The sequence below is a fragment of the Scomber scombrus genome, chromosome 16 (genome assembly GCF_963691925.1).
Source record: "Scomber scombrus chromosome 16, fScoSco1.1, whole genome shotgun sequence".
Lineage (NCBI taxonomy): Eukaryota > Metazoa > Chordata > Actinopteri > Scombriformes > Scombridae > Scomber > Scomber scombrus.
Window position 1 is genome coordinate 1821480 of NC_084985.1, and position 21332 is coordinate 1842811.

Consider the following 21332-nt stretch of genomic DNA (forward strand, 5'->3'; position numbering starts at 1 on the left):
TATTGTATATTTGAAAGCCTAAATGCCTTTATACATACAACACTACCAAAGTGTAAACGTTTCAGTGCAAGAGTCACATTTCTTTTTTCTTTTTTAAGATTTATGTTTGGGCACTTTCACCTTAATTTAACATTAGCTGGTATAAAGGTTGACAGGAAACAGGGAGAGAAAAAGGGGAAAGACCTGCAGGAATCGCAGGAATCGAACCAGGGACACTGTCATTATGAGGCATGCGCAGTAACCACTTGGCTATCAATAACTTTAAAACATTACGTCTCTGACAGCCTGACAGACGGTTGCCTTGGTAACATGCTCAGCGTCACAGATGTTACATATAAAACTGCCATTGGCAAAGAAAAAAACAAAGTGCAACACAAAGAACTTGTTCTGAACTGAGAGCATGTCCACGATGTGTCGTACAGACGATACGAGGGCTGAAAATATTGATCAGATAAAATGATCGATTGTAGCCTACAGAAAAACGGAAACACTCAAACAGAACATCATCAGAGATAAAACATCCCAGCGGGGTCTGATCACCCTCTGACGGAGATTTCTGCTTCGTATTTGTGCTTCAATATTAACTAGCTCTTTAAGAAATGTCTGACAGCTTCTTCAGTCTGCAGGCTTCAGTAAAAAGGAGGAAAAACTCAGGGTTAGTTGAAGAAAACCTGCCAGCGAGCAGGTTAGGTTCACGGAGTATGTTGCCAGGGTAATTGACTCGGAGTTAAGCTGAACTGGCTTTGTGAAACCGAAAAACCAGAGTTTCCCTCATCTCAGGGTTAACTAACTCAGAGTTTTCACTAAACCTGCTTTCTGAAACGGGCCCCTGGTGTTTGATGTTGAGGTTTACTTCCTGGCAGTTCTTGTACTACCAGCCACTGCGGTACAACATGGTACAGCAGGTAACTGAAGGAGTCACCTGACCAGAGAGATAGAACAGAGGTTAGAAAACAACCAAAGAAGATGCAGAGATGACACAGGAACAAAGTGTTCAGATAATTATGTAAAAGTGGAACTATCACAATTCAATTCAATTGCAAGTTAAAGTCCTGCATTTAAAACTCCTTCAAAGCTCAATAGTATATATAATGTACATATACATAGTTATGTTGTCAATGGCTTCATTTTGAAAGCCTTTCAAAGTGTAATGCATGAATTTATGCTGTAATGGCTATGGGTTGATAATATACAGTTTCTCCGTACACACACACACATACACCAGATTTAGACATCACTACCTACTAATACAACTCATTAAGGCTGTAATATAATTGGCACTAGTATTAATAACAGAGGATTATTGTCACTTATTGAAACCAACAAAATAATAAAAAGTAAAAATTTGAAGTCAGTACTTCAGTTTAAAAGCTTTATAAAGCAGAACATATTAATTTATGCTGTAGCAGCCACAGGATCACAAAATGTGGTTTTAATGACATGCTGAAAGTTAATATTGTTTCTGCATCGTTTATTATATAGTGTTTTATTGAATTTCCAAATTCAATACAAAAAACCCCAACACACTGTGACAAAATTGGTAAAACATCATTTGTCCCCATTTTTCATCATTAACACCAGTTATCTTATTAATTGAACAATTGAATTGTTTGTTAATCCATTAGTTTATCAGTAATCAATAACTTACAGATACTTTCTATCCCGGGTTTGTTTGTGTTTAGCATTATATTTAATTATAATTTACATACCAGAAAACATTTAGGTTAAAATAAAAGACAAGTATTTTAAGTTTAGTTTTGAGTTTCACAAGTTAAGCATTTTATTTGTTTTTTTTTTTACCAACCATGTGTTCAACAAACAAAAGGAAGACCCAACTACTTCCTGTAATGTTTGGTGTAATATCTTTATGATTTATTCTTGTTGTTTTGGCTTATGAGGATAATGCTGTGAATGATGTGTGATAAACTATGCTGACTGATAGAAGCAGCTTTGATAAATGTCAGCTGGTAAAAGATAAAGGACCCTGTAGTAGAAATGGTTCTGCTGATAGAGTAGAGGGACTATTTAAGGGGAGAGATGTAGATTTAGAGGCAGAATCAGAGGATGAAGGTTTAGCTGTGTGAACATGATCATGTCTTAGTTTGTGTATCTTGAGTTAAGCCAGTTCATTTTTGATTACTTTTATTCTTTTTCATTTTTGGACACACTTTATTTTTTGTTGTTACACTGGACTGAATAAATCAGTTTTTACTCATTCAAACAAGAGTCTGAGTCTGCCTCCTAACATCTTCCTAACTACTCAGGTCAGTCTACACCCTCACACATATTTGCCAAAATGAATATCTACAGCATAATCACAGATAAAACAATGAAAAAAGAGAATAAATACCCTTTCAGGTCTCTAGTGATTCATAAGGTTTAAAATAATATCTGAAGCTTCTATTGAGCTTCATCAGCCTGAGTTAGTCATATCAAGTGATATCTGACACATTTACAGTATTTTTAGCATCAGATTCTCTCTTAGTGTTTCTCTGTTGAGCTGTGATGGAAGTATAGTAACAAAAAGACTTTGCTACTAAAAACACTGTAACGTTGAAACATAGAAGATGAAGATTTGACTCATTTGGACGCTGAAGCTTCATATCAGGATCTTCTAATGGTCAGTATGAACAGGAGGATAAACACACTTAATGTTCATTTAAGCACCTGATTGCTGGTTTAAGACAGTTATCTGAACAAAATGATGCAGCAAAACTTTGACGTGACTTGAACGCAGCATAATGTCCATACTTTACGAGCATTCACCGTGCAGAGCCGTCACACCACAGATGTAGAACCGTTATACGGAAACGTTTCTACATGAGACAAATAAGAGAGGTAAGACATAGGAAACTGTTTGTTTCCGCATCGTCCAACACTCTGATAGAACTGAGTTTTAGAAACGTTAATGGAGACCACTTAGTGATGAAGATGTATTTCATCTCAGTTTTCATCCTTTTTGGGACGGGACTGACTGTAAACAGCGGTAAGAGAGAGTTTTACACATGAATGCGACTCCGGTTAAATCTTAATTATCAGATTTCTGTTGATATTTGAGTTTAATTGATTCATATCTGATAGTTTTTCAGTTTTTGCAAATTACTTTAATTCCATAAACATATTAGATTAAAACAGATATGAGAACATTGATTAATTATTAGAAAATCTTAAGTATGTGCATCGATGTATAAACATGTTGGTTTGACTTGAATGTTGCAAAGAGTTGGATTATATTTCTGTTTCAAACACCAGTTAAAATAAACAGATGATGTCGTATTTTTCTTACAGACCATCTGTGATTTGCTTCATACTTGATGTAAATAATGTAATAATTATTTCAGCTTGTATCTTTTGTTTTTGAGCTATGGAGCTTTTAAAAAGGAGCCGTGACCTGCAAAAAATGATCGTTACTGGATAATAACAAAGTTCCTTCAGTCACTACTTTTCACTAAATGTATTGACGGAGCCTCTCAGTGCAAATTTGATTTGTATAATTAAAATGTTTAGTAAGTTCACAAACGTCAGATCGCCAAGTCATAGGGGGAGCTGATCATTTCCATTGTTATCAAATTATTATTTATGATAATGATGCAAACATCCCAACTTTCCTGGAAGTTCTGGGAGTCTCCTACATATTGATAGCGGCTCCCTGACCCCCGCAAATAGTTACAATCTCCCGGAATCTGCAGTGAGCAAGAGTGCGCGCTAGAGAGTGACTGCGCGCGTGTGTGTGTTTGTGTGACAATAAATGCAGCGCGTGTGATAGCGTCCTGATAGCTCTGTGTTGCTTATTAGACCAATCAACACCACATTTATTTTAATTATAATGATTTATAACATATTGGCAATAACATCAAAGTAAATTGCAAGAATCCTATATCACACAAATAGAACAACACACAATCCAGTGTATACAGAATTTTGAGAGACTGAGTTGAGAGCAGAGGAGAGCGACGCGACGAGAAGTGAGGGGGCGGAGCTGAACCTCCGTGCAGCAGACTGTGGGTTTTTTTTCTCACTGTAGTCTGCTGTTGCCCGTCATCACCACATCAGTGGATGTGATTGGTCTGGGCATCCGGCAACTCATTCTTGCTTTCTATATTGTTGCTGGTGAAGTTGACTGTTCAAGTAAAGCCAGAACGACTATCAGGCCACCGGGAATTCTCCTGGTGCTCCCGATGTGCAGTCTGCCCGTGGGTTGGGATGTCTGATGACATGTCTGATGATGCATATCATAAATCTCATTGGATGCCGCGTTGGAGCCTGAACGCAGCGCATAAGCAGCATCATCCATCCATCCATCCATCTTCTACCGCTTATCCGGGGTCGGGTCGCGGGGGCAGCATCCTAAGCAGGGAAGCCCAGACTTCCCTCTCCCCAGCCTCTTCGTCCAGCTCTTCCCGGGGGATCCCGAGGCGTTCCCAGGCCAGCCAAGAGACATAGTCTCTCCAGCGTGTCCTGGGTCTTCCCCGGGGTCTCCTACCGGTGGGACGTGCCCTGAACACCTCACCAGAGAGGCATCCTAACTAGATGCCCGAGCCACCTCATCTGGCTCTTCTCAACGCGGAGGAGCAGCGGGTCTACTCCGAGCTCCTCCCGGATGACTGAGCTTCTCACCCTATCTCTAAGGGAGAGCCCAGCCACCCTACGGAGGAAGCTCATTTCGGCCGCTTGTACCCGCGATCTCGTTCTTTCGGTCACTACCCAAAGCTCATGACCATAGGTGAGGGTAGGAACGAAGATCGACTGGTAAATCGAGAGCCACGCCTTTCGGCTCAGCTCTCTCTTCACCACGACGGATCTGTGCAGAGCCCGCATTACTGCAGACGCCGCACCGATCTACCTGTCGATCTCCCGCTCCATCCTTCCCTCACTCGTGAACAAGATCCCGAGGTACTTGAACTCCTCCACTTGGGGCAGGATGTCATCCCCGACCCGAAGGGTGCACTTCACCCTTTTCCGGCTGAGGACCATGGACTCGGATTTGGAGGTGCTGATTCTCATCCCGGCCGCTTCACACTCGCGGCGAACCGATCCAGTGAGAGCTGGAGGTCACAGCCCCAGAGATAGGAGAGCCCACACCCGGGTCCCCAGGCCCTGCTTCCTTACCGGAAGGCGTGTCGGTGGGATTGAGGAGGTCTTCGAAGTATTCCTTCCACCGATCCACGACGTCCCGAGTCGAGGTCAGCAGGGCACCGTCACCCCCATACACAGTATTGACGATGCACTGCTTCCCCCTCCTGAGACGCCGGATGGTGGTCCAGAACCTCTTCGAAGCCGTCCGGAAGTCGTTCTCCATGGCCTCACCGAACTCCTCCCATGTCCGGGTTTTTGCCTCAGCTACCGCCGCAGCCGCCCCCCGCTTGGCCTGCCGGTACCTGCCTGCTGCCTCCGGAGTCCCACAGGCCAAAAAGGCCCTATAGGACTCCTTCTTCAGCTTGACGGCATCCCTCGGGTTCAGATTGGGGGGGCCGTTCCTCCCAATCACACCCTTCCAGGTCTCACTGTCGCTGCCGACGTGAGCGTTGAAGTCCCCCAGCAGAATGATGGAATCCCCAGAGGGAGCACTTTCCAGCACTCCCTCCAAGGAGTCCAGAAAGGGTGGATACTCTGAGCTGCTGTTTGGGCCATAGGCACAAACAACAGTCAGGATCCGTCCCCCCACCCGAAGGCGGAGGGAGGCTACCCTTTCATCCACTGGGGTAAACTCCAACATACAGGCGCCAAGCCGAGGGGCAATAAGTATTGCCACCCCTGCCCGGCGCCTTTCACCAACGGCAACTCCAGAGTGGACGAGGGTCCAACCCCTCTCGAGAAGAGCCCTTGCTATGCGTCAAGGGTGGTTGACTATATCTAGCCGGAACTTCTCAACCTTGCGCACCAGCTCGGGCTCCTTCCCCGCCAGAGAGGTGACATTCCATGTCCCTAGAGCTAGCTTCTGCAGCCGAGGATTGGACCACCAAGGCCCCCGCCTTCGGCTGCTGCCCAGCTCACATCGCACCCTTCCCTGATCAATGATCAATGATTGTGATATCCACCAGCACGCTGCAGGATTCAGAAGCAGCTCTTTAGGGAGACTGGGGTAAGTTGAGCCAAAGGGTAAGTTGAGCCACCCCTTGTTGCTAGGAAAAGGTAAAAAACATTGATCATGTGACCAAATATTTAGGAGGAAGGCATCATTTCATGGAGTCTGTGAAGGTAAGAACCACATGGGTAAAGTGGTTAGATCTTTATTTACAAAAAAACATTTTTCACTCTTGAAAGTGAATTTAGTCTATCATACGTTTCATGAGAATTGTGTTTAGACCAAAATAGATCCTTTTAAATGTGTTTTATGAATCAATTGTGGTATCTATGAGCTACAACATGAGGTCATAAACCTAGTGCACCATTTTAGCTGTGGGGACTAATAAAGTAAAAATGGTAGCTCTGGGGTGAGTTGAGCCGGTGGGTTGGGGATAGATGGAACGAGAGGAAGATGGAGGGAGGAGTTTAACGAAGATGGATAGAAGAGAGGATAGATAGAGGAAGAAAGGAAGGATGAGAGTTTCAGTTCAGATTGTTCAAATGTGTTACTAGTCCATAACTGACCACAGCTGTTAATGTTCTCTTCCCAAGCGCACTTTAAGGCATTCTCATGTTAAAATGTTGTTGTTTTTTTCTTTTTACAAAACAGCTGTTTAGCAGTAATATGCAATAATACTTTTTTAAAGGGTATTGTACCTGTTTAATTGTGTATAATAAATAAAAATACACATGAATGTGAAGAAGTGACTGTTATTTAGGGAGGGAGAAGGTGGGGAGGAGGGTGGGGGGGAGTAGGGATACGGCTCAACTTACCCCATACACGGGGTAAGTTGAGCCACGATACCACTTTTTTTGGACATGTTATATTATGGAAACAGTTATGTTTACACTCATTCTGTTTGTTTGAAGGGATGCACAACATCCTGAAATATATGCAGATATATTAGTTAGCGACAAAACTATGATTGCCTTGATGTAGTGATCCTAAATATGAAAAATGGCTCATCTTACCCCAGTCTCTCTGCACTATAAATACACAGAATTTGTTTTCAACAGAAGCTTCAAAGCTGCGTAAAGCTCCACAGAGCAGACCCAACCATTTAATTGTGTTGCTAATGCAGTAATTATGGTAGCCTAAAGACAGGCGGGTTAGACTGGGCTGCTGTAATTACTGTATTAATTACTGTATTAATTACTGTATTAATTACTGTATTAACAGTAGAACTAAATTTAAAATGCAGATGGTTTGCCCAGAGTGTGCTACGCTTCGCTTCTGAAACCGTCCAGGAGGCCCTGGTGATCTGTATCCAGACAGCTGCTGCCTCATTTATGTTTTTGGAGTGTAAAGAAGAGGTTATTAGACATAACTCCTCATTTTAACTAAATGAATCAGCTGTTTATCGTTCATGATACAGTTTCATTAAGAACAACAGGAAGTAAATAGAAACAAAGCAATCAAACAGATTTTGTCACTGATGATCACTCGTGTTGCGTTCAGGGACCTGTGATGCATCTCGCTTCCACTCCTCTCCCCTTCCTGTGTCGTTTCAAAATAAAAGTCCTTTGCCAAGTCATGTGATCTTTGTCATCACAGGCAGTTACTGTAACAACACCTCAAGAACCCAACTGAACCATTCAAAGCTTTAAATATCTACCTGTGCAGGCTTGTAACTCTCCTGTAGTCCAATACTAACTGTATAATACATACTGACACTGAGCTGTGAAAATATCACTGTGCAGACCTGAATGCAGCATTCTGCATACAGTGGAATTCATGATGCATGATAGATGCTCTATATAATAAGAAACATGCAAAAGGCCATCTTTTACACTATAAAAGAAATCTCATCATCTAAGAGTTCATGGTGTTAACAATAAATTCATGTTGATATTATATCAGGCAGGTTTAGAGAGCCTGATCAGGTACAGCTTCACAGTTTGGTTCAGCAACCTTTCTGTGCAGCTGAAGAATAAACTGGTCCATTTAATTCACACTGCATGGAAAATCATTGGTGTTTAAGAGCACTTATCAGGCTACCGTGTGTCAGGCCAGTCAGATCATTAGTGACTCATCTCATGTTCTGTATACAGAGAACGAGCTGCTACCCTCTGGTAGGAGGGTCACAGTCCCTCGTTGTAGGTTAGACTGATAAAAAAAAAGTATTAATTCCTGCTAATGATCAGGTTTTAAATGGAAGCAGATAAAGCTGGTGCTGATGAGAATTTGTCTTTGCACTGTGGCTGTAGTGAATGAATGATGATAGTTGAATAAAAATATCTAATGTTACAGTTATAATAATAATTTAGGGCCTCTAACAGTCACAGGCCCTTAGAAACTTTCCCCCCACTCATGGTGCTGCTGCATGAGGCTAAATATTCTGACTGATAGCAGTAAATAGAAACAGTAAGAGTCCAGAGCATTAAATCAGATCTGCTGGAGTTTATCTGCCTTGTCTGTAAACATGTCTGTCTGTCTTTCTCTCTTTGTGACTCTCAGAGAAACACTCCCTCATGTACATCTACACCGGCTTCTCTAAACCTGTGGGACTTCCGGGCATCCATGAGTTCACAGCTATGGGTCTGCTGGACGGCAGGATGATCGACTACTATGACAGTGATGTCCAGAGAAAAGTTCCCAAGCAGGAATGGATGAAGGAGCGACTTCCTGCAGACTACTGGGAGAAAGGCACACAGTCCCGCCTGATCAAGCAGCAGTGGTTCAACAACAGCATCGACATCCTGAAGAAAAGAATGAATCAGACTGATGATGGTGAGATCCATGAAATGTGTCAGACTGGGACTTTTTGATGACTCAGTAATTAATAACTGTAATAGCTTGTATAGATAAATGCTCCAACATAAATGAAGCTGTTTTATTTTCAGGATCAAGTGATAACTTCTAATGTGTTTAAATGAAACTGTTTTAATTGTAATTATTTGCTGCATTTTTCCATGTCCTCATTCTTTATCATTTATTTCACTGTTTTCCTCTTTAGATCTTCATGTTCTTCAGTGGATGGTCGGCTGTGAGGGTGAAACAACAGGACCTGATGGCACATTAAAGTTTGTCCGTGGTGTGAACATGTACAGTTATGACGGACAAGACTTCCTGTCTTTTGACGATGTCTACTCAGTCTGGGTTGCTGCCACTGATATAGCAGTCCAGACCAAGAGAAAGTGGGATCATGACCAGGACCTAAAAGAAAAGACCAAAGTCTACCTGGAGAAGGAGTGTATAGATTGGTTGAGCAACTTCATGAAATATGGGATCAAACAGGCTGCCTGTAAGTATTGCAGGAAATCATTTCTATATATATAATTATTATTTGTTAAAATATCAAACATGAAATCAGCTGCTCTTGATAATATTGTAATTCACACAAAATCTGCTTTTTTTGTTTCCTGAATTTTAATATTTATTATGGAAAATTAGTTCAGATGATGATATATTATGCATATCTGACACATTTTAATAACTGCTGTGGCCTACTTATACACATTATATTTCACAAGCTGCTTGTTTCAAATACTGGAAGTACTGAGTCTGAACTATTAAGTTTATTAGTTTAAATAATTATTGTGATATAAATTAAGGTTTGAGGAGATTTTGACAACTGAAGCTGATTTAACTGTTAATATGTTAAATTACTCACAGCATTAATATTCATTAGTTACAGCTGATAGAAGACAGACAGCATCAGCTACAGTATAAACTGTAAATAAGAAGCCTGTTCTCTGTCTGCTCTGCACACTGTTCTTTGATTATAAAGTTCAGTCCTGTAGTAAATCCAGGTCCTTTACCAACCTGGAACCAAATATAAAAGAGAAACAAACCCTCATAAACAGTGGCGTGCACAGACATTTTGGGGAGCAGGTGCTCAGTGAAAAATAAGGACAGTTTGTGCGGCATGTGGAACTGCCGGCTGCCTTATTATAGCAGTGTGAGATTTTTTTTTAAATAAAAAAAAAACCTGCAAGTGTTAATTATGTAGCCTAATGTAAACCTACACAAGACTAAATATTCAGCTTAAGTTTACTGATTAGTTGTGTGGTGGTCATCATCACGTCATATCTATTATTGATTTGGGCTAGCGTCGCTATAGCTTGGCAACTGAGGTTTAGGGTCAAACAATACACTCGACTTGTTTCATGTATGTGTCATCTGGCTGGTGTGGCAGGGGAGCTGTGCACTGCTGCTGCAACGCGCCTCCGTTTGTGTCCGCTCTGCGCGTTCACGTTGACAATTTCAAATGTTTTTATTGTGAAGCAGACAGTATATCACATATACATCCATCTTGGTTTATGCAATGCTTCAATATTTCGTAATACAAGTAACAAAGGTGTCCTACGAATAAGTAAATAAATGAAAAACAATAGATGGGAGAAAAATAAGAAATATACAAAAATAAGTAAATAATACATTTATGAAATAAATAAATAATAACTCCCTCCCTGACCCACCCCGTCCCACCCATCCAGTACTACTCAGGTTGTCCTACATCCTGTTTCAAGAAAGAAATAATCGGTTGCCACATCCTTTTGAAGTCTTCCAACCTACCACTAAGAGAATAACGAATCCTTTCAAGGTGTAATGTATCAGTCAGTGCCGTTAACCATTCTTTGAAAGTAGGTGTCTCCGTTTTTTTCCAGTGGAGGAGAACAAGTTTTTTCCCACAGAGGAGACCATAGGATAAAAGGCGGCGCTGCATATTCTGTAGGTTCCCAGTGTTCCCTGATGTCCCTAGTATAACCAAGAGAGGATCTGGTTGTAATGTAGTCTTGAAGACTTTTGAGAAAAATGAAAACACTGCTGTCCAGAAATGTTCTAGTTTGGGACATAGTGTGTAGCTATGAAGTAGATTTGCCTCCGCTTGGTTACATTTTTCACAGATGGGTGATATTTCTGGGAATATTCTATGTAATTTTACTCTTGAGTAATGCAGCCTATGCAGAATTTTAAACTGGATCAGACAGTGTCTAGCATTTAGGAAGCAAGTGTTGATATATCTCAGGCTTTCCTTCCACATATCCTCCGCTATCGTCATACCCAATTCTTTTTCCCAGCCTTCCTTTATGTATTCCGTATTCACCTGATCTAGTTCCTCAAATGAATCATATATAACTGAAACTGCATTCCTCTCCTTCGTGCAATCTCTAAGACACCTGTCGCGTTCACGTTGACAAAGGAAGAGAGGTGTGTGCGGAGGAGGAGGAGGGAGCTCATGGATGATCATGTCAACATGGGCCACATACAGTACACTGTTAAAAAAAAAAAGTGAACTTTCAAAAGGGCACTTGCTTGGTCCAGAGGGCAAAGGGCAGGTGCTATAGCACCACCTAGTGTCTATGTGTGCACGTCACTGATAACAACCATGATCTACAAATCTCAAACAACTGTTTAGAAAAAACCAGAATCTATGAAATGAAGAGTGTGTCGTAGCGACAGTGTTTTTATTTTGCTAAGTTTCATCAGTCTGTTTTTACTTTAGTTATAATTAAAGAGATTCATTGTCACTATTTGTTGTAACAACAGATTCTATTTGTTCAGTTTATTATGAGGATGGTACAAACATTATCACATGTGGTTTATATCATAATGTATTATAGTCACCATTCAAACATTAACTAACCTAATGTTTTCTCTTTCCAGCTAAGCCAGATGTCTACGTGTTAGCTAAGAACAAAGAGTCAAACCTCATGTTGAGCTGCTTGGTCACAGGTTTCTACCCAAAAGACCTCACCCTTATCATCAAAAGGAACAACCGCATTCTGAATAAAGAGGACGGGTTGATCTCCTCAGGCGTTCGACCAAATGAAGATGAAACCTTCCAGAGAAGAGATAGTGTGGAGATTTTAAAGAGTGACAATGCTTCATTCACATGTGAAGTCATTCACAGAGCATCCAGTATGTCTGTTGACAAGGTTTGGGGTAAGAAACTTTCTTATTTCAGTTTGCAGTTTGTCACAGTGCAACAAAGTTGATCAAACAGTCAGAAGATCAGACAGTTTATAACCAAACCAAACATCAGAAAATGAGATCCAAGTTTTATTAATCTTTATTTAATCAGTTATGTGTCATATTGGAGCAGACCTTTTTCTATTATCTCAGGGTGTAATGCAGTAAGAGTCTGACTCAAAAGCTGCTGACTGTCAAGTTACTTCTTCACTGGAGGAAGTTATTATATTCAAAATGTCTTCATATGTCTTTATTGAAGATGAGGTGGATTAATTCACTGTTAGCATCACGGTTAGTAGCTACTTTTTCATCACTGATTATCACATCTACATGTTACATGAAGCTAAATATTAATGATGTTAAAAGTGAACTGAATATGAAACTAATGTAAATGTTTTCTGTGTTTTAGATCATAAAGTTGATGAAGAAGGAAACAACATGGGCATTCATGTTTGGGTGATTGTAGGCCTGATCTTCGTTGTCATACTCGTGGCTGCAGTGCTGGTGGTGTTGATGACAAGAAGGATAATTGGTAAGTATAATATATAATCATTGTGTTTTCTCAACAACAAGGTACCAGTGGAGTGGTTAATAGTTTATTTTGTATCCTTTAAACAAAAAATACATCAAACATTTAATTCCTAAAAATATATGTTTATTACGAACAGAAACTAATTCCTGCAAGTTTTCTAGTAAAAAATGAAATGTTCTATTTACTTAACAGTTGTTTTCTATTTCTTTAAACTGATTTAAAGAGGGTTACTTGTATAACTAGGGTTCTCTGAGCAGAACTACATCACCTCTGCTTATCTCTCATCAGACTGATCACACCTCCAGCAGCTCTGTGTGAGAGACACAAACTGAGGCTGCAGTTAGCACAGTGCTGATATTTATACTTGATGAAGGAAATAGTTTATTTGTTGGGGACTATTTTCAGCGGTGGATGAATCCACATTTGATGCTCTTGTGAGTGTTTGTGGCAGCAGGACTGTGTGTGCAGGATTGAGTCCAAATAAACAGAGTGTGTGTTCATAGTGATGAAGAGAGATGTCAGTCATTAATCACAGAGCTGCACTGCTGTAGAGATCAACAGAGGAATAAGATACATCACACAATACTTGTTAGTATCATAAATAAAAGAGTCCAGAAAGCACAGATAGGATAGAAGCAGATAACACATAACTTAATGCATTTTCTGTTCTTTACAGGGCCCAGACCACCTCTCGATGACTCTGGTAAGTATCTTTCATTTACTGATTGAAAGCTGCAGCACACAGATTCATACTTTTCAGTTTCATTAGTTTGTTGTGTTTGCTGTTTTTGTGCCAACCTAATCCTTTTAGTTAGTCCTGTTCAGACTGGAAACTCTGTACATGAACTTAACTATAGTTACTTTAACTGTTTTGGGTTTTTGTTTGTGTTAACGTTGTGTTTATTCACAGGTACAGCACCTGTTGAAGTTGTTCCCTTAAGTAAGTGTTTCATTTTTCTTGTCTGGAAGTGTGAAAAGTGAAATGTTTTGGTGCTACAGATGTTTATAATGTTACAACAATGACTCAGAGGGAGGCAGCATGATGGAGGAATCTAAATGTCTGGATAAACCAAGTTTAACTTTATTAATAAATGAAAGGAGGAAGGGCCTCTTGTAGGTGGGCCAGGTGCCACTGAGTGGACAGGTGCAGTTATTCAGAGACTTCCACACAGAAACACTCAGGACATAACAGACCTCTGCCACACATCAGTTCTCCTTCAGAAGTCTCTCTGCTATCAGTAATGTCTGTTAACACAGTAACAATATACTGTAGGCTTATAGACCAAAAACCAAACCAGACAACCAGACACCAAACAATCCTGATTATTAAAATAAAAAAGTAAGGATGTCATGTTAAATCAGTTCTGTCTGTAAACTCTGAATTATTATATTAACTTAATTATTAACTTCATGCTGTCTTCAGTTAAAGAATATATATGTACATTTAGAATTTTAATAAGTCCAGCTGTGAATTAGTTTTATTAATGTTTTCTTTATTTACAGACCCTACTGAGCCAGTCACAGTCATCAATATCAAAGGTAACTACTTTCTTTTATTTCCCATCAGAAAAACAGTGACTGAGTCATTAAAGGATATTTCACAAGTGTCTTCAAACAGCAGTCAGGTGTTCATATGAACAGATCCTCTTCAAATGTGTTTTTAATGTCAGTGATGGAGGTTAAAATAACAGTGTCCAGTCATTTAGTGTAAATATATATTTAAAAGTGAGGTAGATGCCTTTTCTTTTAAATTGGTTCTTTTTTTGTGGACAATATATATCAGTCCCACATCTCTGTACATGTCTGGAGAGGATCTTTAAGAAAGTTAACTTTGATTTAGCTGCTGGAGGCAAACGTTACTCTGAAGATCAGATTAAAACTAAAATGAAGCAGAAGAAGTTTGATGAATATTCATCATTATGTCATCATTTGTGTATCAGACCTGCTGTTTGTAAGTGAGACAAACACACACATGAATCAAAAGAAAAGAACCTGAAAATAAACCATCAGTGTTTATTTTAAGTCTTGGTTTTCATGAACAAATACAATGAAAACTTTTGGTTCTTCCTGTGTGTTCAGGAGTCACTCGTTCTTCTTTATTTTGTTTGAAGGTCTTCATCAGTTACGATGCTTTAGGAAACACAACCCTCGAACTTTAGAAGGAGTTTTTGGGGAAAAGTATTGGTTGTTGGATCATTTCTTCCTCTCATACACATGATGATGACAGACCTGATAATATTATAACATGATATAAAACATTAAAGCAGATTATAGTCTTTAATTGTGTGTGTGTGTGTGTGTGTGTGTGTGTGTGTGTGTGTGTGTGTGTGTGTGTGTGTGTGTGTGTGTGTGTGTGTGTGTGTGTGTCAGTGTGTAGCTGCAGCCCTGCAGTTTATCCTGTTAATCAGTCTGAATATCTTGTAAAGCTGTGAATAGAAAAGTCAGTTAACAGACATTTTGAGGGACTGTTACTTTAACCTAAAATAAGGGCACCGCTCACCCTGATTTTAGCATCAACTGTCAGCATGGATCTGAATGGTCTAAAATATGGTTATTTAATTAACCACAAATCAATTTTAAATGTGTAAAGAGTTTTAAATTCTAAAGATTAATAAAATAATAATAACAAGCTAGCATATTATTGTCATAAAGTTTTTTGTAACTAGTACATAATAATAATACAATAATACATCACACAATACTTGTTAGTATCATAAATAAGTGCTTTCTGAGTCCAGAAAGCACAGATAGGATAGAAGCAGATAACACATAACTTAATGTATTTTCTGTTCTTCACAGGATCCAAAGAATCTCTCAACAGGGAGGAATCTTGTAAGTATCTTTCATTTACTGATTGAAAGCTGCAGCACACAGGTTCATACTTTTCAGTTTCATCAGTTTGTTGTGTTTGCTGTTTTTGTGCCAACCTAATCCTTTTAGTTAGTCCTGCTCAGACTGGAAACTCTGTACATGAACTTAACTATAGTTACTTTAACTGTTTTTGTTTTATGTGTGTTAACTTTGTGTTTATTCACAGGTTTAGACCTTGTTGAAGCTGGTTCCTTAAGTAAGTGTTTTATTTTTCATCAATGGATTCTTTTAACCTCTTCTTCACTAGGCCTCTGGCTCAGGGTCCTGCTCAAAAATGACATACCCAACATGAATATAGTATATCTCTGTAACTACAAGGTCTATATGAATAATATTGGTATCATAATAAAGGTAACACTTGTGAGATACCTGTAGAGGTGAAAGCATCAGCATATATGTTGCTGGGTCACACTAAATGACGATTGAACACAGCATAAATTAAATATTTAATTTTCGCCTGACAAAAATGTACACTTAGAGTGAATAACACCTTCTGAATTATGCTGTTGTAGCCAAAAAACTTCTTGAAACTGTAGCACAACATCTGAACATTATATGTGCCAAGTCTCATGTTAATAAAGTAAAGTAATGCAAAGTTAGATAGATTTTAGTAGAGATGTGTTTAGGCGCTCAACTCTGCTCTGTGCACCACTGAGCATGCGTTGCATATTGATTTCAGCTAATCCAAGCAATATTTTCATGAAGAGCATCAATATCTCGCAAACCGATTGGTCAATCTGGACGGTTCACACCTCTAATGAAAGTTCACGCCCTCTAGAAAGTAGTGCAGTTGGCTAAATCTGTCACAATAGCACAGTTCAACCACTAGATGGAGACAAAGACTGTGTGTTCGCATTGAGGACGACGAGGAAGGCTATCTGCAATTCATCCCCCATGCCGTGTAAATAAATGGAAACTGGCTTGAATAGTCTCAAAATGATCCAGAGACATTGGAGTAGCTGTTAATGGGAATGTTATGCGACCAGACACCACTTTTAACCATAAAAACAGCGAAGGTATGACATAATTTGTAGTTGTAAATTTACAGTGGGACGTTTGTTTGGTTTTTTCTTTGACGGTTTATTCCGCGAGTTTCGCTCGGACACAACTGGAATCATTGAAATCTCAGCTTTTATTTGATGTGCAGTTTATTTGGATATCGTAAAATTAAAGATACGAGGACCGCGGTGACTGCGGGCATGCGCAGTGCTTAGACGTAGGAGCGTTTTTGCAAAATGCGCAATCAGTTGCTCAGTGTTTGACTTGTGTTTTGTCGAGCTGTAAATGGTTGTGCTGGCTTGATAGCTGAGCTTCTTCTGAACAAAACGGTGTTTCATATGACTACATTCGTGTGTCATATGACTTGTTTAGCTGCGCTGAGACGTTTTTCATTAATAGTGAGCGCTGTTGCCCCCAGCGGCGGGGGCTCTCGTGTGAAAAGTGAAATGTATTGGTGCTAAAGATGTTTATAATGTTACAACAATGACTCAGAGGGAGGCAGCATGATGGAGGAATCTAAATGTCTGGATAAACCAAGTTTAACTTTATTAATAAATGAAAGGAGGAAGGGCCTCTTGTAGGTGGGCCAGGTGCCACTGAGTGGACAGGTGCAGTTATTCAGAGACTTCCACACAGAAACACATATATATGTATATATTCCATAAAATAAAAAAAGATCCTTTCTGGAATTCAGGAGTTTTGTCCATATAAATATAAGGGGTCAACACTATTAAAATTGATTTTTTTTTAAGTTTGTCAGTCTAATATCAAGTTTGGTTTAGCTTGTAGGATTAGACTGGTGTTAAATACATTTCTTATTGTCAACAAGTAAAACCAACAATGTCTGTGGCTCTCAACATCAAGCCTGTTGCTTCCTACTGAAGATGTCGATCTTAAAAACTGCTCATAAATATTTACAGTAGCTTTATAAAAGTCTCATTTATTGTGTCACTGTAGTTTTTAGGAAGTAAACAAGAGGAAATAGTGTATTTGTTGGGGACTATTTTCAGCGGTGGATGAATCCACATTTGATGCTCTTGTGAGTGTTTGTGGCAGCAGGACTGTGTGTGCAGGATTGAGTCCAAATAAACAGAGTGTGTGTTCATAGTGATGAAGAGAGATGTCAGTCATTAATCACAGAGCTGCACTGCTGTAGAGATCAACAGAGGAATAAGATACATCACACAATACTTGTTAGTATAATAAATAAAAGAGTCCAGAAAGCACAGATAGGATAGAAGCAGATAACACATAACTTAATGCATTTTCTGTTCTTCACAGGCTCCAGACCACCTCTCTGCAGTGATGAATCTAGTAAGTATCTTTCATTTACTGATTGAAAGCTGCAGCACACAGGTTCATACTTTTCAGTTTCATCAGTTTGTTGTGTTTTTGTTTTTGTGCCAACCTAATCCTTTTAGTTAGTCCTGCTCAGACTGGAAACTCTGTACATGAACTTAACTATAGTTACTTTAACTGTTTTTATGTGTTAACTTTGTTTATTCACAGATAAAGCAGGTGTTAGAGTTCCTTTATATAAGTTTTTTATTTTTCTTCTATTGATTCTTTTAAAGTGTGAAAAGTGAAATGTGTTGGTGCTAAAGATGTTTATAATGTTACAACAATGACTCAGAGGGAGGCAGCATGATGGAGGAATCTAAATGTCTGGATAAACCAAGTTTAACTTTATTAATAAATGAAAGGAGGAAGGGCCTCTTGTAGGTGGGCCAGGTGCCACTGAGTGGACAGGTGCAGTTATTCAGAGACTTCCACACAGAAACACACAGGACATAACAGACCTCTGCCACACATCAGTTCTGCTGGAGGCAAACGTTACTCTGAAGATCAGATTAAAACTAAAATGAAGCAGAAGAAGTTTAATGAATATTCATCATTTGTGTATCAGACCTGCTGTATGTAAGTGAGACAAACATACACATGAATCAAAAGAAAAGATCCTGAAAATAAACCATTATTATTATTATGACTCATTATAATTAATAATACTATCATCATTATCATTATTACTATTATTATTATTGTTATTATTACTCTCATTACTATCATTGTAGGGTTAAGTAGCAGAACTTTGAAATATTTAAGGTAAGTGCAAGAACATAAAGAATCCCGCTAGAAAAATATTTACAAGAATATCTACAAGAACTGTCTTTCAGTTAAAAACTGTAAAATATTTAATGTTTAAACAAATATCATATTATATTATATATACAGTATATTACATCATACCCATATGAATAAATACATTATGAACAAATACTAATATTAATTAAAAATGAGTGGTTATATGAAGGTGAATATATGATCTTAAACACTTGACACTCAAACGTATGATGTAAAATATCCACAGACTCACACAGAGACCAGAGACTGTGACGCACAAACAGTTTGTTACCAAGACAATAAAAACACACACAGAAAACCACAAAGAGTGATGCAGTGCACTGTGACTGTGTTCATTAATATATCAGCCTCCCTAAACGCCCACCTGACACATTTACTGATGGTGAGAATAATGTGTGAAGTTAGACAGTTAAAGTGAAGTGATGCTTTAAGGTCTTCATGTTTCATGATTAGCAGTTAGCACTCGACAGCTAAATGTGATTCTGACTCTGATGAAGAACTTTTGGGTTTTTTGATAAAATATGAATGCTGACATTCTGAAAATGGATGTTTAGTTATTATAAACTGTTTCTTTTACAGAAATAATCTATCAAGAAATCCAGGAGAGGAAGTGGGTCACTCTGCCTTGTCCTCACGTGGCGAGTAAAGTGACGTGGAGCAGAGAGATTGATGGAAGGATGAATGATATTTTTGAAATTGATGGTGACACACATAGAACATTATATGATCCTCAGAGACGATACAGTTCATTACCAGATAAGTCACTGCTCATCTCTGGAGCTGCTGTCTCAGACTCTGGAACATATTACTGTAATAATGAACCAGCTGCTGAACTGACGGTGATCCCATCAGGTAACATCAGACTCTGTTAAAGTTGTTCTGCTTTCTGGTTTCTCTTCCTGTTTCAGAGTCTCTGAGCTCAACTTTTCTTTCTCTAAACTTTGATTAAATACAAACATTAATTTATTAATGACATGTGTTTTTTTAAACTTCAATACCAAATATACTATAAGAAATGATATTGTGATTACTTATTACTATAATTACTCAAAATCAGATTTTAATTTATCTCATTGACTGGTAAGAATAATTTATTTCTATTTAACTTCTTGTTAATGTAGTTAAATACTTGTGTATGTTGTGAAAGAGCTCAGTGAAGAAGAATGTATTTATATTACACTAATATGTTTTTATTTCCCTTCAAAGTCCCTTAATCTGAAACATTATTTAGAAACTAATAATATGTATGTAGACAGTAAACTGCTTCATATTTAAATGACCAGTTCAGAAATTTTCCAATTCTTAAACCAACAATCAGTTCTCCAAAGTAGCATAATGTTTACTGTAATGATTCCTCCTGTTCATACTGACCATTAGAAGATCCCTTCATCATGTTTACTGTAATGATTCCTCCTGTTCATACTGACCATTAGAAGATCCCTTCATCATGTTTACAATGGAAGTGATGGAGGACTAAATCTACAGTCCTCCTTCTGTGGAAACATGGATTTAAAAGTTGATCTGAAGCTAATATGAAGCTTCAGTGTCCATGAATGAAAGGAAAGAAAGAAATATAGGAAGGAAGGAAGAAGACAAAGAAAGAAAGAGAGAAAAAAGAAAGTACGAAAGAAAAAGGAGGAATAAGAGAAAGAAAGAAAAATAAGTAGGAGGAAAGAAAGGAAAAAAGAAAGAAAGAAAGAAAGAAAGAAAGAAAAGAACAAGAAGTAGGAGGATTTTTATTTTAAAAATCCATTTATTAAACAATCAGCACAAAAACTAGTTAAAATCCAACTATTTCATCAATAATTACATAGATTAAAACAACAGAGCTAGATCACCAAACAAACCCACTGTACAAAGAACACCAGCCACCGCCCATTTACATTGAAACACTTCAATCTGTCCAGTCACTTCATAAAAAGTGTGTTCAACTCTAAGACGAGCTGCAACAAATCCTTTACACATCTGCTCTGGATCTATTGAACCAGCACCCTTCATCTGCTAATCCATACAGCTAATTTAGCTACACCTGACAAAAAGTTCATTAAAGTATGCACCCCTTTTTTCTTTGCTGAGTAGCGTGGACCAAAAATAAATAGCTCAAAAGAAAAAACTTCTCCAAAACCCTGAAACCAAAACCGGACTAACTCAAATTAAAGCTGCAAGCAGCGATGAACAGCCCCCCCCCCCAAATGCATTTCGGGCTGTGGCGCAGACAGGGGCGCGCAGGTAGACATCTTCAAACGCAGGCTTTTATTTGATGTCGCATGATGTGGTGAAATATCATTGCCTGTGTCCACTATTTGGCGTTAGAGATCACCCACAAATTATATGTAATGTTGTAGTGTGTGATGTGGAGAAGACATCCTGTAAATCTCATATAAATCGGATAATGTTTGTCATATGAGGCTGACTTCCTGTGTCCAGTAGGTGGCGCTGTGTATATGACACAGTATTGATGCATAGACGTGTTCAGGGCCAGACCCTCTACATGCGTAATTAATTTGGTGTAGATCGGACGATGTCTGTAGGAGTTATAATAATATTACAATTTAACACAGCTCGCTTCACGCAATGCAGTTCGTAGACTAGCTGAAGACAGGGTCTCTGACTGTATGAAATCACTGAAAAACAATGGCTCTTCCAACAACCATGGTCCAGGCCGTGACTTCGGATCTCTTTCAGCCTTCAGCACCTGCCACGCTTATAGAACTGAAGAGTAGAAAGGAGTGAGCCCATCAAGCTCCATCTCTCCAATTCTCAGAAGAAAAAGACGTTTTCCATATCCAAGACGATCAACTCTTT

The 21332-nt window shown here is 38.9% G+C and overlaps 2 protein-coding genes and 1 gene segment (V, D, J or C); 2 read left to right on the forward strand and 1 right to left on the reverse strand.

The window, feature by feature from the left end:
* The window catches only part of LOC133996245 (immunoglobulin kappa light chain-like), a 630565-nt gene that overhangs the window by 327889 nt on the left and 281344 nt on the right, over window positions 1-21332 (reverse strand). The window lies entirely within an intron of this gene.
* Window positions 1-21332, forward strand: part of LOC133996249 (Ig kappa chain V-III region MOPC 63-like) — a 630498-nt gene that overhangs the window by 326117 nt on the left and 283049 nt on the right.
* LOC133996690 (class I histocompatibility antigen, F10 alpha chain-like) lies at window positions 2863-17691 on the forward strand. The gene is made up of 11 exons (XM_062436305.1): window positions 2863-2986; window positions 8525-8797; window positions 9024-9311; window positions 11678-11956; window positions 12393-12515; window positions 13192-13218; window positions 13426-13455; window positions 15315-15347; window positions 15553-15582; window positions 16758-16833; window positions 17667-17691. Exons 1-11 carry the CDS (start codon window positions 2926-2928, stop codon window positions 17689-17691), a joined length of 1245 nt encoding a protein of 414 aa, XP_062292289.1. The 5' UTR covers window positions 2863-2925.